Source organism: Nematolebias whitei, chromosome 1 (genome assembly GCF_014905685.2).
Source record: "Nematolebias whitei isolate Nwh7 chromosome 1, NemWhi1, whole genome shotgun sequence".
Lineage (NCBI taxonomy): Eukaryota > Metazoa > Chordata > Actinopteri > Cyprinodontiformes > Rivulidae > Nematolebias > Nematolebias whitei.
This window is the reverse complement of record NC_056498.1, coordinates 74,554,115-74,578,204: the sequence shown is the minus strand read 5'-3', so window position 1 is coordinate 74,578,204 and position 24,090 is coordinate 74,554,115. Positions and strand designations below refer to the sequence as shown.

Below are 24,090 nucleotides of genomic sequence, written 5' to 3'. Positions count from 1 at the left end.
TATACTTTGTAGTTGTTGAAGAATCCTGTTCAGCTACTTTAGAGTGCTGACTTTTTGTTTATGCATCATAACAGGCAACTCAGTTTAGTTAGTTTTTTTATTGAGCTGATAAACATTGTCTGGAGTTCAAATATACTTTAAGACATATTCAAAGTTTTAGCTTAACAGTGGCGTATAACACAAAATAGAACTTTACCTGATGTGGCGTAAATCAGGGAAGTTTTGTTTATTTTGTCTCATAATTAACTTTTTATCTGGTTCTAACAGACAAAACAATGAAGTGTAGCAATAATGGTCTTTCTGAGCAGTCTTGTTCAGAAAGAAGAAGATTAAAACAAAGAAATAAGGAAAATTCAGGTGGAGGGCTCGATGTCTGCTGAGAAATGCACCCCTGCATACAAGTGGTGCGGTAGAAGAAACCAGCCAGAAATTATTTTTGTTTCTTTTCTTCTAACAAAATAATTATATTAATAATATAATAATTAATATTTGGTCTGGTTCTGTTCTGGACATCACTGCATGGGCTCAGGAACACTTCCACAGAACATCTACACATGCAGCTTAAAGCTCTATCAGACAAAAAAGGAGTCATATGTGAACACCACCCAGAACCGCTGCCGTCTTCTCTGGACCAGAGCTCATTTGAGGTGAAGTCCAGAATTGTTCTGTTGTCAGATTAATTAAAAATTTTTAATAATTTTGTAAACCACAACTGCCATGTGTCCTCTGTAATAATAAGGAGAAGGACTGTCCAGCTTGTTCTCGGTCCACAGTTCAAAAGCCTGCCTCTCTGATGGTATGGAGGTTTATTCGTGGCTCTGGCATGGGCAGCTTATACATCTGGAAAAGCTACATCAATGCAGAAGAAATGCAACATCTGCTCCCATTCAGATGAGGTCTTTTTCATGGGAGGTCTTCAGCAAGACAATGTTGAACTGGTTCCATTACAGCAGCATGACTGAAATGTTCAAGTCATACGAGCACAGTTCCAGGTGCTGAACCTCCAGGAGTTCTGTTACAGCCATCCTCAAGAGATGGAAGGAGTATGGGACATGTGTAAATCTACCAAGAGCAGGCCGTCCTCACAAACTGGCTGACCCCACTCTGAGGGAGTTCCAAGCTTGAGCCGGTGAGATGAGAGAGACTGAGCATACAACAACTGTTTCCTCAGTTCGTCACCTGCCTGGACTTTATGGGAGAGTGGCAAAGAGAAAGACACCGTTGGAAAAAAATGTTTACTAAAGAACATGTGGAAGACTCCACATCACCACAAACTCACCGTTTCCTCTGTGAAGCACGGTGGTGGCATCATCATGCTATGGGAATGCTTCTTGACAGCCAACCCTGGACAGCTTGTGAGGCTAAGAAGGTAAAAGGAACGCCACAAAATAAAGGGAAGTCCTGGAGGACAATCTGATGATGTCTGCAAAACATCTACAGCAAGAGAACGACGCGGAGCATCCGGTGAAAACTGCACCGAAAGGATTTGAAGACAACAAGGTGGATGTTCTGGACTGACCCGGTCAAAGCCCAGACTTAAACTCAATGATGAGTTTGTGACACAGCCTGTGACAGAGCTGTGTAAAGAAAAACAGAGAAAAACTTTAGAGTCCAGATGTTCAGGATTGATTAGGACTGGTCCAAACACACTCAGGGCTGGTTGTAGTAAATACATTTTATTTTACCTTACATGTTTGTATTCAGTTAGTATCAATGTTACTTCAACCTTGAGGGGTTTTTGTTTTGTTTTGTATCAAAAATGAAATTTCATAATTTTTAAAGGAGCTCTGGACCAGAGAAGTCGACAGCGGTTCTGGATGGTGTTCACATGTGGCTCCATCTTTGTCTGATAGAGCTTTAAGCATCTTTGTGAATGACACGATGAACTGTGTTTACATGACCTGTGGAAGTGTTCCTGGGCCCAGAACAGAACCAGACCTGTTTTTACTGCAGTGCTGCCAGAGGAGCGTCGCGTCTCAGAGATGTGTCCTCATTCTTCAGCTCTGTCGATGATATTATGGACTGTCGATGACAGGAAGGTCAAGATCGTTCCAGTTATTTGTTGAAGCTTATTTTAGGCAGTTTTTCGCAGAACCTCTGTCTATCTTTACTTCTGAGAGCTTCAGTCTCTAAACTGCTCGTTTTACACCCAGTGCTCTTTCTGACCTGCTGACAATTAACCCTTTATTAGCTGCAAAATGCTCCTCCAGCTTTTTTCATTGCACCACTTTCTTTAATAGATGTGTTTCCCCTGTTCTCCCCTTTTAGATGTTGCTTCTGTAAAATAAAAATATTATCAACCCCTTAAAAAAAAGGACAATTTCTTAGTTGAAACAGTTTTTGTTTATTAGGTTGTACTGTTAATAAAACGTGGCATTGAGATTTGCAGAATGCAGATTTTATCCGGGGAGCTTTCTCTTTTCCAAACTAAAGACTGAGTTTCAATCTTTTCTCTGCATGAGAAGCTTCGTTTGTGCAGCTAAATTCACCTGCAGAATAATCTCACTCCCTCCCATCAGAGGTGAACTGTCTGGCCCAGTGCTGAATGTTTGAGAACTCTGAGCTCTGTGTGTAACTTTAGCTGCACAACAGAACATCTGGATCAAATTAAAGTGTCACAAAGTTTAGTTTTGAGTTGAACAAACTCCATAAATGAGAAGCGAAACGTCTTCATCTGCATGAGAGAAGCCCAGAGTTGTTAATAATCTGGAGTAGTGCAGACAGCTCCTACGTCACCTTTACCAAATAATCTCAGTAGCGACCTAATCTCACAGTTCAAAATGAATTGAGGATTATTGTACACTTAAAGAACCGATACGCCTCATATTTGGTAAGTTTTCTCCATCGATCACAGTAGGAATGACAGCCAACAGCTGATTGGTTACACTGACCGTTCAAACGGTTACTGCCTGCAGATTTGATTTGATCACATGTTTTAATCCAGATTATTTTAATCTCATCAGAAGAAATTAAACAAGTAAACATCTGGACCTGAGCTGTGTCTCTCTGCTGTCGATCCTCTGTTGTTCTTCCGGGTCACAGCACAACTCCACACTCTGTCCTGCTGCACGCTCCACCCACCTAGTACCTGACTGGACGTTGTTTTGTTGTTGTTGTTTTGTTTTGTTCATTTATTTATTTTTTGTTGTTGTTGTTGATGTTGTTGTTGTCGTCCTCTCTCTAGGATCATATCATTACCCAGAACCCCCCTCTCCTCAAAGCCCTCAAAGAGACCCACTAGGCCACGCCCACTAGGCCACTCAACCAATGGGACAGCATCAAGAGGTCACATGACCCGGACATGGCGCCTCTCCGCCCATAGAAGCCAGAGACAGGCAGACATTCAGACAGACTGTAACGTTCAAAACGCCCAGAACTCTGTCTATGCATGGCTCTGACTGGACTTATCCAAACAGCAGGAGGGAGATCAGTAGTCAGGACTCCTCCTCCTCTTCCTCCTCCTCTTCCTCCTCTCTCTGTTTGATCTGTCTCAACATGTTCAGATAAAGAATAAAGGGAGGAGTGGCACTGAGGGAGAAAAAATGAGCTCCTCCCTCTAAGACTCATGATCACAGTGACTGTACACACACACACACACACACAGGCAGGGTAAGGTGGATAGTGGGTCATTTTGTGGCTTTATGGGAGATTTTTAAACACTTGGCTCATCTCATTCCAATCCCTCACTCTTTTTAATACTTTTTAAATCTCTGCTCTTTTTGCTTCAATCACCTGTCAGTCAAAAAGCTCTGGCTCCTCCCCTCACTAACCCTCCCCCCTCCCCCCCAGCTTCACAGAAAGACCCACTATCTGCTGGAGGACCAGTCTCAGTGTTAAACTCAATGCCAAAGACTCTGTTTTCTTCTTCGCTCCTCCCTAAAAGGAGAGCAGAAGTTCTGAGACGCATCCTGCAGCAGCTGAAGGTTGAGTCTCGGACCACCACGCCGCCCCGGTCCTCTCCGTCAGGAGGGCGAGCGGCTGGAACGGGACTCAACCAGAAGCTGAAGCTCTCAGCATAAAAACCAACAGACACAGTGGTACACACACAGCCATGATGTTTTATCAATGTATTGACTTTTAATTGTTCTGTTTAATGTACTGTTGTTTTGTTTATATGTTTACTGGTTTGTCTGTTGCTATGACGATGAGTTGCAGCCACACCATAAAGAGCTAGACCAGGGTAACAGATGGGTTTGGTACTGGAACTAGCTGCTGCCGTCCGATCTTTGAATCATTCCTCTTAGCGTTGGGAGTTCTGCCCTCATACCTGTCATTTTAAATGTGGAGCTGTAATTGGGACTTTATCTGGAGGTTTTATGGAGACAACTTGTTTTAGTTTCCCGCTTGTTTCGGGATGAAACGAGTCAATAAAGTGGCTCAACAGCTTCGTATTTACCCGTCAGGTATGAGAGCCGTATTTATTCTTTTCTCTGTTTGGGAAGGTAACTTTCCCTAAAACCTGTCTTTTTGTTGTCCAACATGTTTTATGATCACTGTGAGGCCCCAGGTTCCCTCTGCGCTGTGACTCATCTCACTGCTGTGAAACTCACAAACATGGAAAACAAAAGAGCCTCACTCCCGTAAACTCGATTCCAACCTTCACGTTAACTTTTGAGAGGCTCCGACTGCTCGGTGGTGCTGCAGTCTTGCAATCATGAGACTGCAGGTTCGAGCCCAGGTTGTATCAGGAAGGTCACCCGGCGTAAAACGTCTCGCTCGCCGTGGTGACCCCTGCAGAACAGAGCAGCCCATAGAAAAACAAGTTCAGCCGTTTTCCCACATTTTTCCGTTAATAAATCAGTGCAGGCTGCATGTTGAGGGATATAACCCGACTAAATGCCTCACTGTCAAACTGTTTATATACAGTGTTTTACCAGTTACCATGACAACACATTTGCACCAGGTTTCACCTTTTTTATTTTTGTTTACATAACAACAGACTTGTGTTATAGGGACTGCCGTGTCATATCTGTGTAGTTGTTGTTGTTGTTTTTTCAGACAGTATTGTGATTTTTAATGTTTACCTTCAAAAACACATGAATGAAATTATTATTGGAAGACTTTTTATACACGAAGCAACGTCGTCCAAGTATTACAAACCTGCTCGAATCCGATTGGCTCCTCTGTGCGTCGGTATTGGAAGCAAAGCTCTCTGATTGGTTGATGAGTTAGGCTTATTTTAACTAATTGTCTTGTTTTAAATAAATCACAGTCTGTTTGTCTCAGTTCGGTAACTGAACCATGAGAGTTGTGCTGCTGTCTGGAGTTCTGTGTCTTTGTTAGCGTTAAGTTTTAAATGTTTTGGGGATTCAGGATGGTTCAGGTCAAACCTTGAATGTTTTGTTGCTTTTCACTGAACAACAGCCTAAAAGTGTGGCTCTGGATTGTTAAAACAATAAAAGCTCTGCTTGATTCAAGCCTGAAATGGTAAATATTAATGAGTGAAATAACAAACTGATGAATGAATGAGTGAAAGAAAAGAAAAACAGATGTAACCAGAAGGGTGTATGTGAGTGCATGAATGACTGAACAAGTAAAAAACACAGTAGTGGCTCAGAACGAGAACACAGTGAAATGTGAAGTGTTTTTATTGGGGGGGTGTTCTGATCAGTCCTGATGATTAAACACTCTGAGACAGACTGCTGGCCTCGTTACTCGCCCTCTACCACACACACACACAATTCACACCTCACTGATGTTTACAGGGTGAGAAACTAAAGCAGCTTCTTTTAAAACAGTTGTCTGAATATTCAGAAGTAAAGAACCAGAACTTTGGTGAAAAACAGGTGGATTAGAAACCAGCTGAAAAGGTTTCATAGCTAAACAACAGAGTCTATGCTCAATAATCCAGGTATACAATCCTTCATAGCTAAAACAGTCAATGTGAGCTGAAATTGAGCAGCTGACATTTGCTGAAAGCAGAGAAAAGGGAGAAAACAGCCAAAAAAAAAAAAAGCTGAAATGTGTAGAGAAAGCTGAACTGAGCAGAAATGTAGCATAAGTTGAAATAGTCTGAGGGAGGCTCAATAAATTACACAAGAAAATCAGAAATTAGAAAAAAAAAAATGCAGATGAGCAAAAAAAAAAAAAACTCAAATTGGAAAGAAGTAGCTGAAAAAGCTAAAAACAAAAATAGCTAAAATTAGCAGAAAGAGGCTAAAAAGAGCATAAAAAGTTAAAATTATTAGAAAGAAGTATAAAAGGTGGAAATGGACAAAAATAAATTAATTAATTGAAAAATACCTTAAAAATAGCTTTCAAAAAACAATGTATGGAGCATAAAAAAGTTTAAATTAACAGAAAGAAGCTGAAAAAAACAACAGAATAGCTAAAATGAGCAGGTTGTAAACAAGTCAAGTCACATTTATTTATATAGCACATTTAAAACAGTAACTGTTATCAAAGTGCTTTCCAAAAAAGATCACAGCATCAAATATTAATAACAAGATATTACAGCAACATGAATAAAAGCATAAAAACAATTAAATATAATGAGAAACAATGAAATACTAAATCAAATATCCCTGCCTTAAATGTCAGGGAGTCAAAGCAAAATGGATGAACACAATCATCAACAACGAAATACCAAATGAGATCACCCTGTGTTAAATGTCAGTGAGTACAGACGTGCTTTGAGGAGAGATTTAAAAATAGAGACTGAGGTGGCCTGTCCAATGTTGATGGGCAGATTGTTCCAGAGTTTAGGGCCCACGACTGAAAACGCTCGATCTCCTCTGAGCTTCAGCCTGGTTTTTGGTACGGCCAAAAGCAGCTGGTCTGATGATCTCAAGGCCCGAGGAGGAGCATAAGGATGAAGGAGGTTGGAGAGGTATGAGGGTGCAAGGCCATTAACACACTTAAATGTCAGCAGAAGAATCTTAAGATCAACTCTGACACACAAAGGAAGCCAGTGAAGAGAGGACAGAACTGGAGTAATGTGCTCAAACCTGCGGGTTCCTGTTAGTAGCCGAGCAGGAACAAATGTGGAGAGCTCCATTCATTTTCAATAAGAAAAACATGGCCGGAAAAGCTAAATATTTCAAAAAGTAAAAACTGCACAAAATGCAGGAATGTCCTGAATAAGCCGAACATTTTGATTCATGAATTGTTGAAACAACAAAAACTGGGGAACGAGTTGTGTGCAGAAGATAAACGGACCACAGAGAGAATGACTCAGAAACTTTCACATTATTAAAACCTTAATATTTTGACATAGTACAAGATTTTATAAATATCTGCACATGTCAACTCCACACGAGAATAAAGAGATATAAACGACACATTATATAAACAAAATTTGGGCTATTTGGACATAAGCTTACTTATATTTTGAACATACTTTGACGTTAACCGCATGAGCTAAAATATTAATATGATAAAATAATTTTTTTTAAATGTAATCCTTTTGAATTAAATGGTTTTCAAGGGATTCAAAAATGTTCAATACAAAAACAACTGGACTTTATTTGTATTGAACATTTTTGAATTGATCATGTCCTGGATGACTGAGAATCTTCACCAGCAAGTTTTCAAGGGAAAAATCTGTCTAGGAAATTTCAATTATTTTTATTGTGCAAAGGATGCTGTGCACAATACACACAATAAAAATGTGTTGTATCTGTGCTTTACATTTTTTTAATAAATCACCCTTTTAAATATAACAAAAAGGTAAATAAAAATAGAATAATAAAAAGTTAATAAATAATAATAAACAGAGTTAATCAAAGGTAACAACACCCTTCAGTGTAGACCTTCAGGAGTTTTATCACAGTTTGACAAGTGAATATTCTCATTATGAGGGTTGTTTGAAAATTCGTACGTATGGATTTTCTTGTAGCTGAAAGTACTTCAACATTAAAACTGCATGACTGATAAAAATACAGGAAAACTGACCAAATCAATAAAAACAATCTTTTTGTACATTTGATCATTTATTGAGTTATATTCACTTAAAATGTCTCAACTTACCTAAAACCAAAAATACATCCTTATCATACAAAGTTTGTTTTCTCAGTCATCCAGGTATATAACAACAAAAAAGGTTGAATCATGTCATCTGGACTTCGTTTTTTTGTTAAAAAGAAACGTTTCGCCCCTCATCCAAGAGGCTTCGTCGGTCTGAGGCCATCCTTATCATATTTTAAACTAAGAGGTTCTTGAAATCCATGCTCAATAATCCAGGTATACAGTCCAACATTTTTCAGTCATGTCATCTGGACGGATTAAAATAAATTGTTGAAACATTTCATCTTTTATCCAAAAAACTTCTTCAGTCTGAGGAGCTGCAATAAACTCAGTCTTATAAATAGCACCTTCTCATAGTGCAGTCCTTCTCAAATAGTGGGGCGCGCCCCCCTGGGGGGGGCCCGGAGCAATGCCTGTGCAATGCATGTGACCCCGGGGAACATTTTGCGTCAGGGAGTAGGTTTTTTTTTGTTTGTTTGTTGGGGGGGGGGGGGGGGGTTAGTTTGTCAAAGCACAACTTTTGTTTGTTTTTTTAATACAAAAGTAATGTTTAATAAATGTTAGGACTCTTTGCTAACAAGTCCTCCGCTCTGGACACATTTCACCCACAGCACGCAGCAACAAAGAGTATAAAGTCAAAGCGAGAGCGACACCTGCCCCCTCTTTCTTCTTTCACGTTGACAAAATGTTTTAGTTTTATAGATTGTCACAGCACAAGTTTGTTTGTTTTTTAACTTGTTATAAAAACAGATGTTTAACAAATGTTAGGACTCTATTCTTTGCTAACAAAATCTATTTTATGTCATTAAACAACTTGTCAGGTTCTTCTCTTGTGAGCCTGGACCACCACCCCACAGCCTGCTCGCTCTGAGCTCTTTGCAGCTTCTCTGCTGTCGCTGCTCTGAAGACCAAGTCCAGGTCCCGCTAAACATTGAGCAGTAGCTGAGAGTTGCAGGATCATATTTAAAACGCCGCTTCAAAATGCTGTGCACTACAAAACATGCTCATTGTAGCCATTAACCCTGACTTCCTCATTTTGATTTTAAAAAAATCAGCACAAATTATTTTATTCATTTTTGTTTTGTAGGTCAAAGTGTTGTATATAATGCTCTTGACTTGCAATGTTGCTGATCAATTTGAGTTCATTATTATTTATTGATTGTATTTAATTTTATTGTTCTGTGTCAAATGGTCAAAAACGTTTACAGTTTAAATAAGGATAGATTTTGTTTGTATTTTCAGGCAAATTGATTAAGTCTTTTCTGTTACAGACTATAAAACGATGTTAATAATATTTGTTGTAAGTTGATCTATATTTATTTCTTTTTTATTTAATGTTAATAAGGGTACAATGTTATACAGAGGTGTACTTATAACAATTTTATAGATAAATGATACTATTTACAGTTGCGGCGGAGAGTTGGGGGGCACAAAATGTTTACTACTTCCTGGGGGGGCGTAACAGAAAATAATTGAGAAGCACTGTCATAGTGGATCAACCAGTTTGCTGTTGACATCCAGAACTAGTTCACATGATGGAGGACCATCAGTCTAACAACCGATCGTTAGTGTTCTGGTGGCTGTTTACTATTGATACTAGCAATCACAGCATTGTAAGAGGGGGACAGTTGAACCCGGAGGCCTCCACCCCTGTTTAATGATGGACGATTTCTTTTCACAAAGATGGCCTCCTTTACTCCTCTCTCAAACCATCGTTCCTCTCTGTCCAGGATGTGAACATCTTCATCCCTGAAAGAGTGACCGCTGGCCTGGAGATGAGTGTAGACCGCAGAGTCCTGGCCTGATGATGTTGATCTTCTGTGCTGGGCCATCCTTTTGGCCAGTGGCTGTTTTGTTTCCCCAATGTCAGACTGATCGCAGCCCTCCTGACACTGAACAGCATACACACTGCTCAAAAAAATAAAGGGAACACCTAAACAAAACAATGTAACTCCAAATCAGTCACACCTTTGTGGAAGCAATGTGACCAATTAGGTAGTAAAACTTATTGTGAATCAGTTCCAGCTGCTGCTGTGCAAATAGAACACACAACAGCTGGAATGTTCTAGAATTGCGCCGCTCAAGGTGGCTGCATGTTGGAGCAGCTCTGTTACTTTCATTCTGAGATTTTGCTTTTGAAAACTTTAATTCCTGTTTTTCTGGAGGTAAATAACATTTTTTGGATGATTGTTTCCTCTGGTATCAGATGCTGTGCAGCTGGAAGGATTTTTACTGAAACTTTTTTAGTTTTGGACATTTGTTATGATGCGTAACCATAGCAACGAGGCAGTTTTCTACAACCAACAGCAGCTGATTAACATCTCAAAAGCTCAAATAATATCTCAACTACAGCCTCAAATCCCAAATGAGTTGAAAAGGATGTTCTGTGGATGCATTCTCATCTACCTGCCAGCTGTGCTCGAGTGTCTGACCACTGAGAACCTGGAACTAGCAGGAAATATGGCTCATGACAGCGGAAGGACAGGATCGTCCCTCAGCACCTACAGTTGGCTGTCTGCAGCAATGAGAAGCTCGGCAGACTGCTGGGAGGAGTGGCCATCACTCTGGGAGGAGTTCTGCCCGGCATTCGGGCGGTCCTACAGCCCGGGGGGAACTGAGAGGCCAGTCGAGTCTGGGTGGACGGATCAGACAGCATCTGCGGCCAGTTTCTTAGGAGCCACTGTGGGGTGGACTTTTGCAAGAGATCCTTCCAGTCTACAGCCATCAGCATCTATAACATCTCTTAATGAAATGAGGATAATGAGTTACAACAATAAATTATTTCCCTCTGGGATTAATAAAGTATCTTTGAATTGAATTGAATAAGAGGCAATTAGCAAGACAACCCCTATAAAAGAGTGATTCTGCAGGTGGTGACCACAGGTCATTTCTCTGTTCTCGTCCTTTCTGGTTGAACTTTTAGTCGCTTTTCATTTTGTCAGTGCATAGAGTCATCATGAGGTGTTTTTACAGCCCACTGAAGTTGCTCAAGTTGTGCAGCTAATCCAAGAACATCAATGCAAGCGGTGGCAAGAAGGTTTGCTGTGTCTCTCAGCACAGTGCCCAGAGCATGGAATAGGCACCAGGAGACAGGCAGTACACCAGGAGACATGAAGGGGGCTGTAGGAGGGCTAAAACCCAGCAGTAGGACCACTACCTTGTCCTTTGTGCAAGGAGGAACAGGAGGTCCACTGCCAGGGCCCTACAAAATTCATTCAACCTTTATTTAGACGGGTAAATCCCATTGAGCCTCAAGGACTCATTTACAAGCGAGACCTGATTTCAACAAAGAAAGATGACAACAATGGACAACAGCGACAACAATAAACAGTTATAAAAAGTCATACAATTTTTTTTTTTTTTTAACAAATAGGATGGCTTAAAAAAAATTTTTTAAGTAAAAAGAAAAGAAAAGTAATAAAAACAGCTGGATTCTAAGGCGAATGTAGAAAACTAAAAACAGGAACATGTCTGCATTGGTCCTTGCCAGGAGTCCAACAGATTCTTAAAGCCACTTAGGTCGTTTTCACACCAGATAGACCGGTAGACTCGGTCCGGGACCAATATTCATGACCTTTTGGGTGCATTCACACCAGCCCTGTTTAGTCCGCTTTAATCGAACTCTAGCTCTTTTTCCTAGAAAGTCTGGTTCATTTAGGGAGGTGTGAACGCGCCATCGAACTCTGTCACGGAACAAAAAGGCGAACTCTGGCCCGGGCTAAAACCTAGATCTCGGTCTGGTAGAAGAGAACTCCAGCGCGGTTCAAGTACAGTGTGAATGTAAACAGACCGGGCTCCGCTCCGCAGGACAAACACACACACATTTCTCTGACCTTATATGGAGCTGTCAGCTGCCTTGTGTGGAAAAACATATTCTCCATGGTCTTCTGTCTCATCTTCTGCTCATGCTAAGTCCACTTTTGAAAAATGACAGAATATAACTCCTAAAACTGCTAAAACTTGATGCCACTATGTTTTTATTTTTATTTACAGAAGAAGAAGAAGACATGTCTTCAGGGGTTTTTGTGTCGTTTCTTACAGTAGTTCTTGGGGCAGCGCCCCCACAGGCGAGTGGGGGAATAGGTTGGTTCAACAGGTTGACTCGACTGCACAGTGCAGTGTGAATGCAAACACACCAGCTCAAATGTAAACAAAAGGTCATGAATATTGGTCCCGAACCGAATCTACCGGACTATCTGGTGTGAAAACGACCTTTATTTACATTTGAGCTGGTGAGTTTGCATTCACACTGCACGGTGCAGTCAAGTCAACCTGTTGAACCAACCTATTCCCCCGCTCGCCTGTGGGGGCGCTGCACCAAGAACTACTGAAAGAAATGACACAAAAACCTCTGAAGACACGTCTTCTTCTGTAAATAAAAATAAAAACGAAGTGGCATCAAGTTTTAGCAGTTTTAGGAGTTATATTTTGTCATTTTTCAAAAATGGATTTAGCATGAGCAGAAGATGAGACAGAAGACCATGGAGAATATTATTTTTCCACACAAGGCAGCTGACGGCTCCATATAAGGTCAGAGAAATGTGTGTTTGTTTGTCCTGCGGAGCGGAGCCCGGTCTGTTTACATTCACACTGTACTGGAACCGCGCTGGAGTTTGCTTCTACCGGACCGAGACCTAGGTTTTAGCCCGGGCCAGAGTTCGCCTTTTTGTTCCGTGACAGAGTTCGATGGCGCATTCACACCTCCCCAAACGAACCGGACTTTCAAGGAAAATGAGCTAGAGTTCGATTAAAGTGGACTAAACAGGGCTGGTGTGAATGCACCCTTAGAGAGGTCAAGGTTCTTTTTGTAAGATATTCCAAGAAACAGGAGCAGAATAGGAGAAGGCCCTTTTGCCTAATTCAGTCCTCACTGAGGGAACACTGCAGATAATAATGTCCTGAGAACGCACGCTGTAGCTGCACTCACGCAGAGACATGTAGGAGGAGATGTATGAAGGCAGCAGACCAAGAAGTGATTTAAAGATGAAAATGTACCAGTGAGAGTGTCTGCGTGAAGTTAATGATGACCAGTTAACCTGTGAATACAGGGTGCAGTGGTGGGTACGATAATCACAGCCAGTTATGAATCTTAGTGCACCATTATAGACAGCATCTAACATCTGCAGGGTTCTTGTAGGAGCATTCATGTAAATAATGTCACTGTAATCAATGGAGGGAAGGAAAGTCACAGATACAAGGCGTTTCCTAGCATTCAGAGTTAGACAGGGTCTGTTTCTGAAAAAGAAACCCAGTTTAACTTTCAGTTTCTTTACCAAGTTTTCCACATGGAGCTTAAAAGAGAGATGTGAGTCGACCAAGATACCCAAATATTGATAGGAATCAACAAACTCAGTGGGGACATCATTTGAGGATGAGATCAGAGGAAGAAAATGACCTCCAGCAGGCCACTAATGTGCATGTTTCCACTCAAACTGTCAGAAGCAGACTCCATGAAGGTGGTATGAGGGCCCGACGTCCACACATAGGGCCTGTGCTTACAGTCCAACACCGTGCAGGATGATTTGCTAGGGAATACGAAAATTGGTAGATTCGCCATTGGTGCCCTGTGCTCTTCATGGATGAAGTAGGTTCACACTGAGCACATGTGACAGACGTGACAGTCTGGAGACACCATGGAGAACGTTACGTTCCCTGCAACATCATCCAGCATGACCGGTTTAGTGGTGGGTCAGTCATGGTGTGGGGAGGCATTTCTTTGGATGGCCGTACAGCCCTCCATGTGTCCAAAGGTTCCCTGACTGCCATAAGGTACCAGGATGAGATCCTCAGACCCACTGTGAGACCATATGCTGATGCAGTGGGCCCTGGGTTCCTTCTTATGCATGACAATGCTAGGCCTCATGTGGCTGAAGTGTGTCAGCAGTTCCTGCATGATGAGGGCATTCATGTTATGGACTGGCCTGCCCGTTCACCAGACCTGAATCCAACTGAGCACATCTGGGACATCATGTTAGGTCAATCCACAAGACCACATTGCACCACAGACTGTTCAGGAGCTAACTGATACTCTAATCCAGGTCTGGGAAGAGATCCCTCAGGAGAACATCCGCCGTCTCATCAGCAGCATGCCCTGTCGCTGTTGGGAGGTTATACAGGCACGTGGAGACCACACACACTACTGAGCCTCATTTAGACTTGTCTTGAGGAATATTCACTGACGCTGAATCAACCTGTCATGTTATTTTCCACTTTCATATTGAGTCTGAATCTAAATCCAGATCTCCATGATGTAATAATTTTGATTTACATGGATAATTTTGTGTTATTTTCTTCTCAATCAATTCCACTGTGCTAATAATAAAGTTTGTCAATGAGAATATTTAAATAATTGAGGTCTAGGATGTGTTATTGTAGTGTTCCTTTTAATGTTGTGAGCAGTGTAAAATATTAATTAATTAGAGGCCGAATCTCTCAGAAGTAAAGATGGGCTGAGGTTCATCAGTCTGTGAAAAAAGCTGAAAATTTCAGAATAATGTTTCTCAGCTGAAAATTTAAAGACTTTGAGCTCAACAGCTCATTAGATCATCAAAATATCTGAAAAATCTTTAGAAGTCTCTGATCTCAAAGGACAAGACTGTAAGTCAAGACGATTGTCGAGGCCTCTGGTTGCATTCCACATGCATTTTTTTTTAGCTAAATCATTATTGTGTATTTTTATATATGTAAAAGGATTACTGTAAATGCAAAAGGTCTGACTAGAGAGTATTTTGTAACATGTGGAGGCATCGAGCACAGAGTTGTGTTCTGGTTGAAGCAGTTTAAAAGCTGCGTTGTAACAAACACCTGAACTGAGCTCAGGTATGTACCTCCTAAGTCTGATCCTTTAGGTCTCCTCTTCCTGTCTCCTGCCTGTGATCCATGATGCTTGTGTGACAGCTGATGTGTAGTTCTTCTGTGATGTCTGAACTTCAGGGTGCGCCGACCTCCACCTGCTGGACATGTTGAGTCCGATGGAGAGGAAGAGGCAGGGCTACATCCACGAGCTGATCGTCACCGAGGAGAACTACGTCAACGATCTGCAGCTCGTCACCGAGGTAAACACACAAACACATTTTAATCATCCATGTGCTTTTAAATCGCTTTAGAAGAGTGTTTCCTCTTTGTAAATCTAAATAAGACTACAAAGCATGTGCTTTTGCAATATGTGTGTCCATCCTGATCAACACCTCTCTACCAACTGCGCCACCATGCCGCGTTTGGCAAAACGTCAATCAGAATTAGTTGTCATGGGAACGCTTCACCTAAATTGACTTATCTGTTTTGTTTTTTAACAGCAGATTGTCTTATTCCACTAATAAAGCCATAAAGTCCTAAATGAATAAACTGATTTAAAGTGTCTGTGATATGAACGTCCTACAAATACAAAAAGTGGAATCAAACATCTTAACATTTAATAAATTTTACATAATGCACATGATTTTACCCGTTTAGTCACATAACAGGCATATTTTATTGAACTTATTGCAGCCAAAGTGAAACAGGAAGTGACATCAAAGGGGAACTTCCTGGTCTTTGAGCTCGGACTCTTCTTCAGCTGTCTCTCAAAATAAAAATAATCTAAAGAAACATCAGATTCTTCTCTGCTGTCTGTGTTAGCCATTGTAGCTATGCTCTGTTCCTCTTAGTCATCACTTCCTGTTAGTGACATCACTTCCTGTTATTATAATAATAATAATAATAAACTTTATTTCTATAGCACCTTCCAACAACGCCTTGCATTGACCAAGGTGCTTCACAAGACAAAACAAGATTAAAAACAGGACACAATAAATCAGTGCAAATTAAAAAACACAGCGAGAATAAAAGAAGGTAAAAGAGATAAAATAAAAAAATAAATACTACATACTAAACTACTAAAAGTTAAACATTAAAAGCCCTTTTAAATAAGTATGTTTTCAGTTTGGCTTTGAACAGAACCTGATCAGAGATGGCACGCAGCTCATAGGGAAGAGTATTCCAGGCTGTTGGGCCTGCAACAGAAAAGGACCGGTCCCCCCATTGTTTGCACCTTGAGCGTGGTACCACCAGCAGATTTTGACCAGCAGACCGTAAAGCTCTGCTGGGCTGGTGGACTTTCAAAAGTTCTGAAATATAAGGTGGTGCAAGGCCATTCAAAGCTTTAAAAACAAACAGCAGCAGCTTGAACTGTGTCCTAAACTGAACCGGGAGCCAGTGTAAAGAAGAAAGGACAGGAGTGATGTGTTTATATTTACGTGTGTTAGTCAACAAGCGAGCAGCAGAGTTTTGTACAAGCTGTAAACGGGAGATAGAAGATTGATTAATACCGACACATAAGGCGTTACAGTAATCAAGCCTAGAGCTCACAAAGGCATGGATGGCCTTCTCCAGATCACTACAGCTAAGGAGTGACTTTACTTTAGAAAGCAGACAGAGCTGAAAGAAGCTGGTTTTCACAACAGAACTGATCTGTTTATCTAGCTTTAAGTTAAAGTCAAGCTCCACTCCTAGATTTTTTTACCACCTGGTTGGCGTGGGGGAGCAGAAAACCTATACTGGGAGAGATGTTGCATGAGTTACTGGAAGCACCAAATAAAATCCATTCAGTTTTATCGTTATTGAGGTGGAGAAAATTCTGAGACAGCTAGTGCTTAATGTCATTTAAGCAGCTGGCAACAGAGTTTAAACTGAGTGAGGAACTGGGAGTGACCGGCAGATAGATTTGTAGATCATCTGCATACAGATGAAAAGACAGATTATGGCGTGCAATGATGGGTCCTAATGGTAGCATGTAAAGTGAGAAGAGAACAGGCCCCAGAATGGATCCCTGCGGTACACCAGAGGTCAAAGAGACTGAAGAAGAGGACAGATCACCAATCATAACAGAGAAAGTTCTGTCTGTCAAATAGGACTTAAACCACTCGAGCACAACTCCCTGAAGGCCAACCTGCTGAGCCAAACGAGTGATTAGGACCTGATGGTCTACAGTATCAAAAGCTGCTGAGAGGTCCAACATCTCCAGCAGAACAGGTTTTTTGGCATCAAGGGACAAAAGAATATCATTCTGTACTTTGAGTAGTGCAGTTTCAGTGCTATGACGTGGTCTGAAGCCAGATTGAAATTTTTCAAACAAGTTGTTGTGTTCTAAAAAAGATTGCAACTGAATGAAAACAACCTTTTCCAGAACTTTGGATAAAAATGACAAGTGTGAAATTGGCCTAAAATTAGAAAAAGCTGTAGGATCTAAACCCGTTTTTTTAAGAAGAGGCCTGACCACAGCATGTTTGAAAACAGACGGGACATAACCTGAACTTAGACAGCTATTAATAAATGTCAGAAGACAAGGACCAATAACATCCAAGGACTGCTTGAACATCTTAGAGGGAATGATGTCCAGGGTACAGTTTGTAGGTTTCATCTGCTGAACCACCTTAACGAGGTGAGGTAGTGAGACCAGGTCGAACTGATCAAACACAGCAGAGGTTATTGAGGGAGCACATAACTGAACAAAATTATATGTACTGACAATGTTCTGCTTGATAGAGTCTATTTTGTGCACAAAGTAATCAAGAAAACCATCACAGGTAGACTGTGTAGCAGTTTTCAGAACATGGATGGAGGGATTAATGACAGACTGAATGGTATTAAATAAAACCCTTGGCCCGTTACAACTGGTAGAAATTAAATTGGAAAGATATTGTGATTTGGCCTGCTGAACAGCTTTTTGATATTCATGAAGACAGTCTCTCAGTATGTCCTGGGACACATGAAGCCCGTCTTTCTTCCATCTGCGTTCTGCTTTCCTGCAGCGTTGTCTAAAAGTCCGAGTGGTACCATTAAGCCAGGGATCTGGCTTGATTTTTGTAGAAGTCTGTCTTAAAGGAGCGATGGAGTCCAAGATCTTTGTAGAAGTGTACTGAAAGGAGGTGATAAATTCTTCTGGTTGTAGAGATGAGTCCAGACTTTCAGCAGAGTATAAGTCAGTGCTTCTAAACGCAGCAGCAAACTGACCTGGAGTGGAGGGAGTGATGAAGCGGCAGCGACGTGCTGGAAGCATAGTTTTTACTGGGGGAGGAGTGGACAATTCAAATATAATAGGAAAGTGGTCTGAAATACAAGTGTCCAAAATTTCTATAACAGATACACGAAGGCCGTGAGAGATGATTATTATTGTGCATGAGAGGATCTCAACACCTGTTCATCTGAACAGCGTGGGAAAAATTCATATACGTTATTAATGCTACCTTTCCAAAACTGAACATATATTACAAAAGTTTGATGTGACGGCCACTTTCACGAGAAAGTGTTTACTTCCTGATCTGAGGAAAGTGCCTGAACAGTTTAGGGTTTTATTTTTGTTAACCTTTCCCGTCTGTAACTCCAGTAGTTTCGCAGCTGAAGCTGTTTCTCGTAGCGTTGTTTCCTCTGTGCGCAGATCTTCCACAAGCCTCTGCTGGACTGTGAGCTGCTGACGGAGAAGGAAGTGGCCATGATCTTCGTCAACTGGAAGGAGCTCATCATGTGCAACATCAAACTGCTCAAGTAAAGATGTGCTTTCACACAGCTGAGATCAGTCCTTGTCCATAACCAGGAGCCTGCAGAGCTCTGAAGCTCTGATGAAGAAAACATCATTTTTAGTCCTAACTTTAGTAGAAAAGGCCTGTTTTAGCTGTTTTATTGTTGGATTGTATGCAGATCTGTGAATACAGTTTCCAGCCCCGTATTGTCATCTTACAATGAAGAAAACATTTCACTTGGGTTTCTTGTGCACATTCTTGTGTGCACTTAATATTCTCTAGTGAGATCAGATGAGAAACTGTGGTGTGCACCAGTTTCACACCTGATAGTCTGGTAGACTCGGTTCGACCGGGGACAAAAATCAAAACGTGTTTACATCTTCAGCTGGTGCGGTTCACATTCACACTGCACTGAGTCGATCGAACCAACCTGACCCCCCCCCCCCCCCCACCCCCCACTCCCTTCCCCAGCGCTGCACCAAGCACTACTGCAACTTACTTCTGCAAATACATTTTTAAAAACGGAGTGGTGTCAAATTTTAGCGGTTTTAGGATTTCGTCTGTGGCACATGTGCTAAACACTAGAGTTCACTTCAACCGAACCGAGACCTATAGGTATTTAGGCCGATCAGAGTTTGGTTATTTGGTCCACATCAGATTTGCGTCACACACACACACACACAGAATGTCAGATTCACAGAATGTCACTGTGTGCTTGTGTGCGAGGTTTTATTTATTTATTTATTTCATTTTCAGGCTATCTATCTTCGGCCAAAGATTGAGAGCCTGTTAGGAATTGTTTTGCCTCCAGAACCTATGTTGTCACTTTCACCACTTTTATTGTCTGTCCAAACAGATCTCACATGTACAGGAAATGAGTCTTGAAGGCTCAGTGTGATTTATCTGTTTAAATAAATGTTGAATGAATGAAAAAGAGTTCGATTGTGCGTTCACACCTCCTCAAAACATCCAGACTTTCTAGGCAAACGGACTAGAGTTTGATTAAGAGGTGCATTCACACCAGCCCTGTTCGCTTTATTAATACAGAGCTTGGCTTCAGAAGGATAATGATTTACCACCATTTAATAATTATACAAAGTCAGGTTAATTATATAACTGCTGTGAAAACATTCAAGTGTAATTTAAGTTCAAATTTTTTTTTCACTTTCCAAACTAAAAAAAACTACTGAAGAAGATTCCACTATTCAAAAAAAAAAAAGTATTTTCCTAAATTCTGACTTTTTTTTTTTTTGCTGCATTCTGATTTTAATCTCAAAGTTCTGAAAAACAAAAGAAGAAAAAGTCGGGATTAAGAATAAATAAAATGAATTTCCAGCGTGGCTCTAATCCTCTTCTGTAACAGACACTAGATGATGCTGGAGATGTTCTTGGATGGTTTCTACACTTTTCTGGTTCACAAAATGTCGTGCGAGCACCTGATCTTTATGTTAAATATTTTGTTCACCAGCATCCCCATAGGTTTTACAAACAAGCTGCAGATTATTATAAGCAGTATTTATTTAAGACCTAAAAAGCAGTATTTTCTTTATTTCAAGTTTGTTTGTTTTATGTTTTTTAATCATTTCTTTAGTGGGAGGAGAAGCAGAAATGTTTTTTTGATAGTGAAGGCCTAAATAAAACACGTCCTATCTGTAACTTAATGTTTTTGTGTCTCTGAGGTTTAGCTCTGTTATTGCATCAGTTATTTTAGCTGTTGGAAACTCACCTGCAGTGGCTGATGTTGCTTTGAGTTGCTCTGACCCGGCATCTCCCCGCAGGGCTCTCCGGGTGAGGAAGAAGATGTCGGGCGATCGGATGCCTGTAAAGATGATCGGCGACATCCTGACCAACCAGCTGCCCCACATGCAGCCGTACATCAGGTTCTGTCAGTCCTCTGACCCCCTCCTGTAAGAACACCAAGCATCCTTTCTGAAACTGACGGCTTGTTGTGTTCAGGTTCTGCTCGTGTCAGCTGAACGGCGCCACGCTGATTCAACAGAAAACCGATGACAACCCCGAGATCAAAGACTTCCTCAAGGTAAACCAGCCAAAAACTGTTCATGTGTTCAATGAAATGAACCATTTTTAAATATTTCTACTAGTAACAAGCCTTTATTTCAACCTAACGTTGTTTAAAACAATCACACTTTGTTTTGCTTTGTATCAACTGTGCTGCAAAAAGACATTTTTGTTCATAGTTTGTCCATCTTCTTATAAATTAAAGGTCAAGCATTTCCTGAAGGGCTGCTTTTCATGCCAGAGTTTTAACTAAGATCTAAGGTGTCGTGGCCACTGAATGACTCATAACGAAACTCTCAGAAAACAATCTTTAAATTTACATCTAGCTCCGATTAACTGTTGCAGTCTGCCCAGTTTAACTGTTGCAGTCTGCCCAGTTTAAGATGGCTGCCACCGCTTGAAAATGCCTTTGACTCAGTTCTCCACATGTTGAGCTAAATCTGGTGTGGTCGCAGCTGAGAGTCCTTCCCAGCACATATTCTGAGCTCTAACTCATCTGGGCTGCTACAAACGGTTTCAAACTCTGGTATAAGAGGTGGCGGGTGATATGCATTTCTTCCAGGAATGCTGTACCTTTGATTATAAAATATTAATGTTTTAAATTGTGTAAACAAGAATCCTGCTGTTTGTTTGATTCTCCATGTTTCCATCAGAGGCTGGCCATGGATCCCAGGTGTAAAGGAATGCCTCTGTCCAGTTACCTCCTTAAACCCATGCAGAGAGTCACCCGCTACCCCCTCATCATCAAAAACGTACACGTCACACGATACACTTTGGTTTGAAATGTCCTTGTGCTCCCGCCTGCTGACCCGCCCGTCCTGTTTCTGATCGCAGATCTTAGAGAACACTCCAGAGGCTCATCCTGATCACAGCCACCTGAAAGCTGCTCTGGAGAAGGCAGAGGAGCTGTGCTCACAGGTGAACACTCACACAAGGGCAGTCAATTTGTCGGTGTGTTAGCAAAATATCTCATGAGCAACTAGATGAACATTTTTTTTCAGGAAGTAATTCTTGGTTATTTAGCTACAACTAATTAACCTTTGGAGTTAATCCCATTTAAAATGGCCACCACAGCTAATCAACATTAGCCAACAGAAGAATATCTATTACTCAGTTTTACCCGTACTGACCTATAAGTTGATGTGGTAGTAGCTGAGTCATTAACAAAACACACTTTGAGCTCCAGTTGAAGTGTATTTACATAGAAGTACAGACCAATGGACTTACTTATCTACTTAATCATTTACTTACCTAATTACTTATATCCATCCCATGTCCAGCTATCACTGTGTGAGAGGCAGGACACACCCTGGACAGGTCTCCAGTCCATCACAGGGACACATGGAGACAAACGACACAAACAACCATTCACTCTCTCACTCACACCTAGGGACAATTTAGAGTTACTAATCAGTCTAACATGCATGTTTTTGGTCTGTGGGAGGAAACTGGAGTACCTGGAGAAAACCCATGCAGCACGGACAGAACATGCAAACTCCACCCAGAAAGGCCCCTGGCTGGGATTTGAGCCAGCGACCTTCTCCCTGAAAGGCAGCAGCTCTACCAACTGAGCCACCATGCTGCCCCTTACCTATGTACTTATTTACTAATTTACTTATTTACTTCCTACTTATGCACTTACTTCTTTGCTGACCTAGTTTCTAACTTACTACTTACTCATTTTATTAATTAGGGAATTAATAGAATCCGCTGCTTCAGGAATAAAAATACGAAAACACATGGCAAACCACAAAGCTCAGTTCCCTTGATGTGTGACTTATCTCATGCTGCTGACTATCTCATGCTGCTGTATTCATTCATACCCATCTGCTCACTACAGACTCATGTTCAGGCTGCTGTTTAATATACCATATTATTTTACATTATTAGTGTTTAGCATTTATCTTCGATCTTTTAGCGTATCGTTTAGCGTTCATTTAGTGTATATCTTAGTGTATATCTTAGTGTATGTCTTAGTGTAAAGCTAAGTGTATATCTTAGATACTTATATACTGTTTTTTATACTTTTTTGGCTATTTTTGTCATTTTTGGGAGTACCAGTAACTGGGACCTTGAGTACACAATGTCCTTCCACTTCATGTACCACATGTGATGTGAATGACAATAAAAAACCTTGAACTTGAACTTGATACAGCAGCAACCACCCATCATAGAAGTTAAAAATATTAAAAGGCAGACTAAATACCAATAAAAGCATGAGTATGGGTACCGATGTTTCCTGCCCCAGCCAGCATCACCCTCCCCCTCCTCGACTAAGTGTTCAATTAAAGAGTCTGATGACTCTGAGGACTAATGAGTTTTTTTAGTCTGTTAGTTGAGCATCGCCGTGAAAACAGCCACCCACTAAATGTTCCTGTCTTGTGGTGGTAACATGCAGAGGATGTGTGGTGGTCCTGAAGTCAGGACGGTGTCCTCCACAGAGTTCAGCTCCACTCCCACCACTGAGCCGACCCCCATGGTCATCCTGTTCAGCCTTTTGGGGCAGCTGTTGGCTGAGTGGTCACAGCAGTTGTCCTCCATTGGAATAGGTAGGGGTTCAATTCCACCAGCAGTCCAGTGCTTAATTTGAGCCAGATCCTGCCGGAACAAGATCCGGGAGCCCCCTCATTCCAACCTGCTGCGTTCTGGCAACAGTTTGCTCGGATCCGGCAACTCAAATCTCCGCCCATAAGAGTCCAAAGTCATCGCACATTTTTATTTTGATTATTTATTATAAATTCATAAAAGCTAACAACCATGTCATATTTGGTGCTTGTATGACAATTTGCATGATTTTTCTATTATCCACTCTAAAAATGTTCCAGAGTGTGTGTGCAGTTCTGACTCGGGCTCTTCAGGAGTCTGGCAGCTTGCTGTTCGTCATTACACAGTCTGCTTGTGACGGCCCGACTGCTTCGACATGTTTTTACCGGATAATAAGAGGGTGAATGGTGTGTGACGTTCCACAACGCTGGTTGCTGTATGGGTGCAGCATGTTGTGTAGATGTCCTTGATGGTGGGGAGACACATCTCCCACCACCAAAGTGGCATCTCATTATTTCCACTGTTCAACCAAAACCTCTGCAACTGTGTTTCTGATGAGAAGATGAAGTTAGTTTAAAAAGGATCCAGTGATCTGTAGTTACAACACCTCAGTGTAACTATAAGCTGCTCTGATCATGTACCTGATGTTTGTTGTTTGAAGGTGAACGAGGGCGTCAGGGAGAAGGAGAACTCTGATCGCCTGGAGTGGATCCAGGCTCATGTTCAGTGTGAGGGACTCTCAGAGGTACCAGAACTGGGTTTCATATCATCTACAGCATTTACAAACATTTCTCCCTTACAACTGTTGTGTCCTTTTGGACCTTGTTTGACTCCTGTGTTTGTTGATAAAGATTTTTTTATTTTATTTCCTGCAGCAATTGGTGTTTAATTCGGTTACCAACTGTCTGGGTCCCAGGAAGTTCCTCCACAGCGGGAAGCTGTTTAAAGCAAAAAGCAGCAAAGAGCTCTATGGCTTCCTGTTCAACGACTTCCTCCTACTCACACAGGTCAGTCTGAGACCCAGAGGTCAGTCAGAAGACCACAGGTCAGTCTGAAAACCACAGGT

At 41.3% G+C, this 24,090-nt stretch overlaps 1 protein-coding gene across 1 annotated transcript in view; it reads left to right on the top strand.

Annotated features, from left to right (window-relative positions):
- Window positions 1–24,079, top strand: part of LOC119430651 (intersectin-1) — a gene marked incomplete in the record, with an annotated part of 73,426 nt that extends 49,347 nt beyond the window's left edge. Inside the window, 8 exon segments of the mRNA XM_037698103.1 lie at window positions 14,899–15,020; window positions 18,380–18,486; window positions 20,240–20,341; window positions 20,418–20,499; window positions 21,134–21,232; window positions 21,315–21,398; window positions 23,686–23,769; window positions 23,900–24,079. Of these exon segments, the coding sequence (XP_037554031.1) occupies window positions 14,899–15,020; window positions 18,380–18,486; window positions 20,240–20,341; window positions 20,418–20,499; window positions 21,134–21,232; window positions 21,315–21,398; window positions 23,686–23,769; window positions 23,900–24,079 (860 nt within the window).
- Window positions 24,080–24,090: the final 11 nt, after the last annotated feature.